This window comes from Parasteatoda tepidariorum, chromosome 3, assembly GCF_043381705.1.
Source record: "Parasteatoda tepidariorum isolate YZ-2023 chromosome 3, CAS_Ptep_4.0, whole genome shotgun sequence".
Lineage (NCBI taxonomy): Eukaryota > Metazoa > Arthropoda > Arachnida > Araneae > Theridiidae > Parasteatoda > Parasteatoda tepidariorum.
In genome coordinates this window covers 19,865,582-19,874,859 of record NC_092206.1, presented here as the reverse complement: position 1 = coordinate 19,874,859, position 9,278 = coordinate 19,865,582, and the positions used below count along the sequence as shown (strand labels likewise).

Sequence of the window (9,278 nt, the reverse complement as noted above, 5' to 3'; positions counted from 1 at the left end):
TGACAACATTAATGCTTTATTTTAACTAATTTAATTATTTTAATAAAGTAAAACCCTACATAAGATTAAATTTACAAAAGTTTTGCAAAAAACCGATCAATGGTTGCTTGAGTTGCAGTATTTAAAATTAACTTTTCAACATCATTTGAGAGTTTATAGAAGTTTTTATAGTTTTCGATATTTCCTCCTCTTTGTTCTAAAGCTTGCCGCACTACATTAAGTGCTTTTCTGACTTCCATTGAAGATGGCACTGATGAGTTCATTTCATCTTCTGAGTCTGATTCCTCCATTTCTTGATTGAAAATAACTTTGCAATTTTTGATGTTTGTAACAATTTAAGAATCAGATTTTTCTCCTGATGTTTGCAGTTTATCGTCAATAGCTAAGGAACATGCGCACAGTTTTTAGAAATCCATTCATGTTCCCTGTTAAGATAGATAACAAAAGAAACTTCTCTCCCTTCTATGGTTCATTCAATAAAAAGTAAGATAAGAATTCGACCCCCTGTTGAATGAGATAGGTTTCTCCAAACTTCATTCAAGTCAAGGAATTGACATTGATTTCTATGAACTCGCTGCTTACCACCCACATTTTTCCTTAACTCTTACACTATGAATAGCGCAGGAAAATGCTAGCCACGCCAGCTTCACAGGCTTGTGAGTAACTGTTGCTTCGATTGATTTTATGCATTGATTTTATTAAAGGATGCTTTTAACATGTATTAATATTGTAACGATTCGGTCCTTGCCGATTTGATTTTATAAAGCGGCTGATTTTGTTATCCAGTGATTTTATTAGCGGCGGGCACTGTATATGTATCGATTTGAAAATGAAATTTTTAAAAAAATTTCAATACATTGTTACCTTGAAATGATAAATAATGCAGCAAATGAATGTCGACTGAAATGATACATTGTTGCATTAAAAGATTAATGTAAAAATATTTGCAATGTGTAATGTAATAAAGTAGACATATATTAAATCAAGTTTAAATTTGTGCATTTTTCAAGAAGAAATAATTTTTTTCAATGCAATAAGATAAAGTGGATTAAACGGAGGAGATTGTAAATTAGCACAGATAATGAAATTTGTCGAAATTAATTAAGTTTTTAAACAAGTTTTGTTCATTTACATTGAGTTTGTAACTTAAATGTAAGTGATAAAAATTAAACTACACATTTCATATTTAAATTTTTTTTTAAATTGTTCATGAACTATTTTATTTAAACCAAATTTGTCTTAGATTTCTATTAAGAAAAGTAATTAGTTTAAAATTCTTTGATATTTTGTATAGTTTTTTTTCTGTGTTGGTTCTATTTTATAATTAAAAAAATAGTAATTTTATTTTTTAAGATTCGACTTTTGTGAAATATCAAAATTTCATTTTATTCAATAGAAATATTGGATTATGCAATTTAACTTTTATATTAATGAGTTGTTTTTCAAACTTTAAAATACAAGACAATTCAGACAATTAAACAAAAGATAATCTTATTTACAGAAAGTAGTTCCAACATCAGGCCCATCAATTTTGCCTAGGAGCTCTAACCTTGAATGGTTAAAACATGTAATCCTATTTTTTACAAATAAGGTCAGGAAATTTTTATCAATCTGGAAATATCAGAGAATTTTATCGAATGAATCATGTCACGGAATTTAACTAAAATATCCAAAAGATCAGTAAAAAAAAATTAATTACTAGTTTGAGATACCTGAAAAGTCTGGTTTTTTTTTTTTTCTTCCTCAAAAAATTAGTCTTGTAATAGTTTTTATTTCATTTATGTATTTTTCTTTCTTTTTCATTCTAACAACAAGTGTTTTATTATATATTTTATGTAAAAGAACAAGGCATAGCTGTAAAATAAATTTTTAAAAAATTTATGCCATCAGTTACATGAATCACCCATCAGTTTCGGGAAAATTTAATAAAATCAATCTGAAAAAGTCAAGAATTTTTTTTTTAGCATTTGCAGCTACCCTGAAGATGTTTTGTTTCATTGAAGTTATTATTTCCACAGATGCCTAGATGATTCCTCGTGTCCTGAAGTTGAGGTGTGCGTCTTTACTGAGCTTCTCTTGTTTCTATGTGATATTATGGAAACATTAGGTATTAAAAAATGGTATGAATGCTAAACTATTTATACAATTATTATACATAAATTCTTAAACGTACTCATGTATTATTGAATAATTGCAGTGATGAAGTTTTTCCAATGGTTCTGAACTTGCTACGACATCCCTATGTGCCAAAAGAACTGGTGCCTTATTTCGTTACTCTTCACCTTACTTTTTCTCCAAAAGAAAAAGATCATATTCACAATGATATTTTGGAAGTTCTTGAGGATTTGCAGAAACTGATGCAGTTTTCTCTGGATCATGTTAGTACATCGCTTTAATGTTTTTTGCAGATTTATTTTTTATTCTTTGATAGGCCGAGATAGCCTGGTTGGTAGGACACTGAACTCGCATTCATGGGAACTGAAGTTTGAATCCAGCCGGCCGAAAATTCCCCATGTGGTAAATGGTGACTGGTGCGCATTAAATCTGTCGGATCACTAAGTCCTCTATGTTTCCATAACAAATTATACCTCTGGGGCTATTGGATTTGAGATTGATTGTTCTTTGGTTCAGGTCAAAATTACGATCTGTGGATAAATGATTGGGTCAGTGCTATAAACGGGTGTGGCAAAAATCGAATTCTTGCCACAGATGGCGCCACTGGAAAACAAGAACATTCGCCGTTCTAATGCCTTAATGGCCTACAACAACAACTTCTTTGATAGCATATCTATTTCTCTAATGGTTTTTACATCAAAATTAACTTTATTTAAGTAATTTTCTCTAGTACCTATCCTTTACGAAGGCCCAGGAAACTCCTCTTTCAACACAGCACTATGTAAAAAACTACACAACACTAATGCAGTTTTAAAAAGTACTGAATCCACTAATTTTACCTACATTAATATATTTGCTGTTGATTAAAATTGCGTCAATAATATCAAAAGTGCCTAGTATCAAAATGAATTAAAGCACCATTGGCGTCATTGATAGTATGATGATTTTTTATGTTCCTCCTGAGCAAGTTAGACCATTTTGCTATTAATTTCGATTTTCAGTATATACCTTAATTTTTATTTCAATTAATACTTATTACCAAAATTGATTAGGCATCATTGAAGTTAAAAATAGTATGGGAAGTTTTTGCTTTTCTCTATTAATTATGATTTGTGGTACATAGTTTATTTCAGTTATTACCGAAATTAGTTAAGCATCAAGGTTATAATTTTAAAGATTTTGAAAAAGTCAAAATATTTGTCATAATGTTTTACATCTTATAAACTTATTTAACAAATTTAATTTTGAACTTCTGAAATAAAACTAATAACTATTTTTAACTTACAGGAAAAAAACATTCTGTTAAAGTGTTTTGCTATCGTGTCGCAAGTTTTAACAGAAGTAACCTCTCTGACTCCTGCTGTTAGAAATATTAAGGATAAATTTGTAAGTTAATCTTATTATATATTCCTCATTTTTTACTTTATGACTATTATGTACATTATATAATGTACTATTGCATTTTACATTTTTGTTTTTCTTGCATTAACTAAATACCAAAACCTAATTTATATTAACTTTCAAAGCAATTTCATCGTTTCTTCCCTTCATCTTAAGATTTTATTATATTAAAAGCAAACTGTTAGCTACTTTGAATAATTTTGGATATTTTCTATTTCTTTCAAATTCAGCCGTAGTGTTTTACTGCCTTAGTACTTCTTACCAATTTCAATATTTAACAAGTGTTTTTCTGCTACAAAATTTGCATAATGCAGAAAACTTTATATTATTTTAAATATACTTACTTGTGTTATTCTTTTTGATTTCAGATAATCAATTATTTGAACTCCGTAGATGAAGATATCAAAACTTGTGCGATCTCTGCCTTAACATCATATTGCCTTTTAGATATTAAAGAGGCAAAACTATCTTGGTGCATTTTTGAAGATGTAAGCGCATTTAAATAAATTTTAAAGTTGTTAAAAATTTAAATATTTCTTAATTAACTTGACTAAGATTATTTGTTAATTAATAGATGAATATTTTTTTAGGCTATACATATGGAGTCTGGTCCCTTAAGAAACAGACTTTTCGAGGGGATGTTTGATATTTTGCAGTGTCATGGCTCAGAAGTTTTTGCTGATTTTTCTAATGATGGTCAAGAGAAATTAGAACTCACAGTCACCAATATTTTGAAAGCTTTTGAAGTAATACTATGTTAATTGATTGATATTTGGAAATCTTATGAAGTAATTTATGTTAATCGACAAAACTTATTTAATTTTTATCTTTTTAATTTATGAGGAAGTTAAAATAGTTATAATAACAGCAAATTTCAGTGAACTTTAATGTGTGTTTTCTGTTGTGTGAAGTGTGTTTTAATTTAAGCTACTTTTTTTTTCTTTTAACACCTTGCATCTTAACAAAATTATACACTATGTAACAAAACTCTGGAACAGAATTTTTAAAAATGATAAATCTTAGATAAAAAAAGGAATTCTGGAATAAAGTGTTTTACTTGTGAATTTTTTGCTTTTTAAAAATATAAATTAATCTATTTTCTACTTTTGTGTTTAGACCGAGGATATGGAGAACTTGTATTTCCGATTTGTTCTTTCTATATATAAAACTTAAATAAGTAAATTTGTTCGATATGTAAAACTTAAATAAGTAAATTCTAAAATAAAATGATTTACACGTACCTGTAAATTGTTTACTTTTTAAAAAAATTTATCTATTTTCTACTGTTTGTGTTTAGACTGAGGATAGGGAAACATGTATTTCCAATTTGTTCTTGTGTTTTTATTATTATTGACTATAAGATTACTTAGCTTGTGCCTCTAGGAATTCAGTTTCATCTCCAAATTTTCATAATACAAACAAGACAGACATACGTTAACAATTTACTACAAGTATTTACTGTCTTTTCATTCTCTGAATCAATATTTTACTCAGTTATCCGAAGACTATAGTGCAAAAGAACTCATATAAAGTTTCACCATTTTAGTTTAATGATAATTATTTCCTATCTATTTGAAAAATCATGTAAAAAGAGTTTACATTGTGATAAGGTAGAATTGAAGTAAAAAGTTGTCTAACTGTAAAAAAAAAAAAAAAAAAAAAAAAATGAGTTAGAGTAGTATTTCTGCTATCATTAATTTACTAATAATAAATATGAATTCTAATTCATTCATTCTGAATTGCAAAATCATCATTTAACAAGGTACTAAAGTTTTGCATAACAATTAACTACTGTGTGATTTTTTTTTTCCTCCAAAAATTACGTGTAATAAAAATTAGACATTTCAAACGACAATGTAAATAAGTACTTTTACCATTTTTCAAATAGTTTAATGCAATGTATAGTATAATCGTTTAATATTTGTTCCATGTTTTGAACCCAAATTTACAGACAAAATTATAGAGTCCTAAAAATTATTAGGTTAAAAAGTATCAAGATTAAAAAGTACTATAAAAATTATTATTAAAATTATAACAGTTTAAAATGTAATAAATTAATAGTAGGATAAAAAATTAATTAGGTCCAACAAACCCTAACAAATTTTTAAATGCTAAAAATACAGTTACACCAGTTATTAAAAAAATAGCTGTTTTAATAATAAATATAATCAAGCCCATAAATATGGTCAAGGTTTTTTCTATCTTTTGTTGATGATATGATTCTTGAAAAAATAAAATTAGTTGTTGTGATGCTTTTTATTTATAAAAAATATTTATTATTAAATTATATTTTTATTTAAAATTAATTTTTGATGCAAAATTTCCCTTGCTATTGACTGCCTTTGATCCACTGAATTATTCTAATGAATTAGATCCTAATCTAATCAATTAGTTCTAGTCTAATCAATTAGTCCTATTCTAATCAATTAGTCCTATTCTAATCAATTACATCCATGGAATTTTCCTATTATTAAGATGGCAGACAAAATATATGTTATTGATCATTGTGATTTTTGATTATAGGATGAAGATTATGAAAATGAAGTAATATTGAAGGGAATATTGAAATTGTATATGTGTCACAAAATTTCATCCCCTGTAATCCTGGCAAATGTTATAATGGTCTATTTTCATCCTGATGGTTTAGCATCGACTCGGAATGAGTTGGAAATGTTTTTCCCGTTTTTTGCCCAAACAAAGTAAGTTATTACTTTATTGCCTGCTTTAGAATCGTGGCAAATAAAGATATTTTTACAATATTGAAAACTGGACTAAAGTGTTCTTAATCAAACTTGCATTTTGTGAGCAGTCTTTAAACTGTGCAACACAGAATTTAATGAAGTAGTAACATAAGTAGTAACATAATGAAATGATTGGAATTTTATATTTTGCTAAAATAAATTAGTTTTGAAAACCTTCACTAGTATTTTGGCTTTCACAACATAGTTGATATCATGTAGATTAAAGACGTAATCACTTAAACCAACTGGTTTAAATTGCTTATTTTTTATTAAATTTTTATTGTTACTCATTATTTTAAGAAGAAAAAAAGACAAAATGTGAATTTGACATGTGAGCCAAATAGGTCAAAAAATACTGAAATGGAATAGAAATGCTGATTTGTCATGGTATTTTGAAATGTTAATCAATCAGTGCGTAAAAAGAAAATACACTTAATAAAAAAATTATATGCTTGAATTTTTATTTTTCATTAGTTGCATATAAAAGAGGTGTGCTGTTTTACTATCAATATACTTCCACTGTACTCATTTAGTTTTATGTTTATTTAAATACAAGAGTGTTTAAAACTTATAATTTTCAATTATGTAGTTAGTGTATGCAAATAACAGCAAATTGATTTTTTGATGTCAATTAATTTACTCTAAATTAGATATCTAACCAAATAGCCTCAATGTCTTACCTATTTATTAAAAATGTTACTCTTGAATAACTATAATTTTATTTATTCATTGATTTGTTTTGAGTAATTCTACAATAACTATTACCATTTTTTTAGTAGTATTTCAGTTATAATACTGCTTCTGAATAATTAAGTATTCTTAATAAATTGTATTACATATTATATTTGTAAATGTAAATAAATTTTTTTAAAAGAATCTGATTTAAATCAAATTTTTTTAAAAAGGAGAATCGATTTGGTTTGATTAAAAAAAATCATTATCATTGATAGATTATTGGAATTATGAGTTTTATCAAAGAGTTACTTAAAATCAAGGTTGAGCTACATTGATAAAAGTCATAATATTTTTTAAGGGGATTTTAAAACTCCCCAGGATTAAGTCCTCTTAATTTTTAGCTTTAGGGAAACCTTAAAGATTTGTTTTACTCTGATCCCATCAAATCTTTTTCGAAACTTAAAAATAAGTTAGCGCGACCCTTTAGTGTACACTCCTTTTGACAATGAACTTGAAATTCCAGACTTCCAAACAACAGCAACCTATGGTGGATATCATATGAAGCCCATTTTATTAACAATGTTGAACTTAGTAACTTGTTGTCTCGTAAACTATGGCACACCACCTTGTGATGGTCTTTTACAGCTTGCCATCATTCATAAAACTCTTGCAAAGTTTTTTTTTTAATGCAGGCTGTTTGTACAATATCAAGATTTAATGATGGATACCCTTTTTTTAAAAAAAAAATTTGAAGCAGATTATAGAGTTCTAGGAAATGTACTTCTTCCAATTGAGGTTTTATCAATTATCAAACTTTTTTCTTTAACAGATAAACTTTAATGCATTTATGGCTTATTAAATTCTTATTTTCATGCTGCAGCATAGCCAAATTTTATTTATGTAGTACACATGTTAACCAAATTTGAAACTGAAATATTTTATTCATAAATATTTTAATCATAATAAAATATTATAATTAAAAATTTTTAACAAATACTTTTTGCAAAATTGAAATTTAACCAACTAACAGTTCTACTTGTAAAAAATTGTATTTCAGCCTGCAATCTTCTCCACGTCTTCCCATGTTATTATAAGGAAAATAGTGTAGAAATGTTTCTCCCCTCTACACTACTTCCCACTATATATTTTAACAAAAACCTGCAAATTTTTTACATTATAGATGGAAAATAACTACTCTTAGAATTGAAAGAATGTTTCTCCCCTCTACACTATTTCCCACTACATATTCTAACAAAAACCTTGAAGTTTTTTACATTATAGATGGAAAATAACTAGTTTTAGAATTGAAAGATTGTTTCTTCCCTCTACACTATTTTCCACTATATATTTTAACAAAAACCTGCAAATTTTTTACATTATAGATGGAAAATAACTACTCTTAGAATTGAAAGAATGTTTCTTCCCTCTACACTATTTCCCACTATATATTTTAACAAAAACCAGGAAATTTTTTACATTATAGATGGAAAATAACAAGTCTTAGAATTGTCATTAACAGTAATTAGTTATTCAGATTCAATTCTAAAATCTATTACCATTATTATGAAAATTTTACATTTTAGGGCTACTATATTTTCGTGCTCATTCAATGATATTTTTTTTCTCACAAAATCTAATATTTGTCATAACAAAAAGAAGAAAAAAACGTTTACTGATAAAAAATTGCATGGTATAGATAAGATATGGTCTAGGTTTTCATTTAAAATGTCCTGGTGTACCTGGAAAAGTCAGGAGAAATTTTTTTTGTTTTGAAATTGAGTGGAAGCCCTGTAGGGCCCTGTAACTTTTATTACTTTTTTTCAGTGCTTGTTACAATTGTTTGGTTCAGTCATTCTTGACGCTCATTGACCTCTTATTTGATGCTTCAAAGAATAGTTTTCTCTATGAAATAAGCATTAAAGAAATTGCTCTTCAGTTGCTTGTATTTTCAAAAACATTTGAAAACCTGAATCAATCTAATGAGGTATGTATACATTACATTATGTACATTATTTTATATGGGTAGAATTTATCTAATTCTTCACAGAAAAAAAAAATTTTCTTAATAATATTTATCATGCAACTTAATATTTTTATGGAAATAAAATTTTATTTGGCTTTGCTGTTATTTTCTTATAAGTTTTTATTATAAGATTTTTGAAACTTTATTGATGTAAACCAATGCTTGTTATTATTTGTGCAGGGTATCCGCGCACCTAGAAAGTCATGAATTTCAGTATTGAACAAAATTTGTCATGAAATGTTATGATTTTTACTATTATTTTTAAAAAAATCATGGATAGTCATGGATTTAGGTCTCCAAAAAATCTAATTTTTAAAATGGAT

At 26.9% G+C, this 9,278-nt stretch overlaps 1 protein-coding gene across 4 annotated transcripts in view; it reads left to right on the top strand.

Annotated features, from left to right (window-relative positions):
* The window catches only part of LOC107449906 (Chromosome associated protein G), a 408,534-nt gene that overhangs the window by 392,203 nt on the left and 7,053 nt on the right, over positions 1 to 9,278 (top strand). For all 4 annotated transcript variants that reach the window (XM_071178400.1, XM_043041149.2, XM_043041151.2 and 1 more), the window contains 6 exons: positions 2,019 to 2,120; positions 2,198 to 2,378; positions 3,403 to 3,501; positions 3,885 to 4,004; positions 4,107 to 4,262; positions 6,040 to 6,215. In XM_071178400.1, the coding sequence (XP_071034501.1) occupies positions 2,019 to 2,120; positions 2,198 to 2,378; positions 3,403 to 3,501; positions 3,885 to 4,004; positions 4,107 to 4,262; positions 6,040 to 6,215 (834 nt within the window). The remainder of the gene's footprint in view (positions 1 to 2,018; positions 2,121 to 2,197; positions 2,379 to 3,402; positions 3,502 to 3,884; positions 4,005 to 4,106; positions 4,263 to 6,039; positions 6,216 to 9,278) is intronic.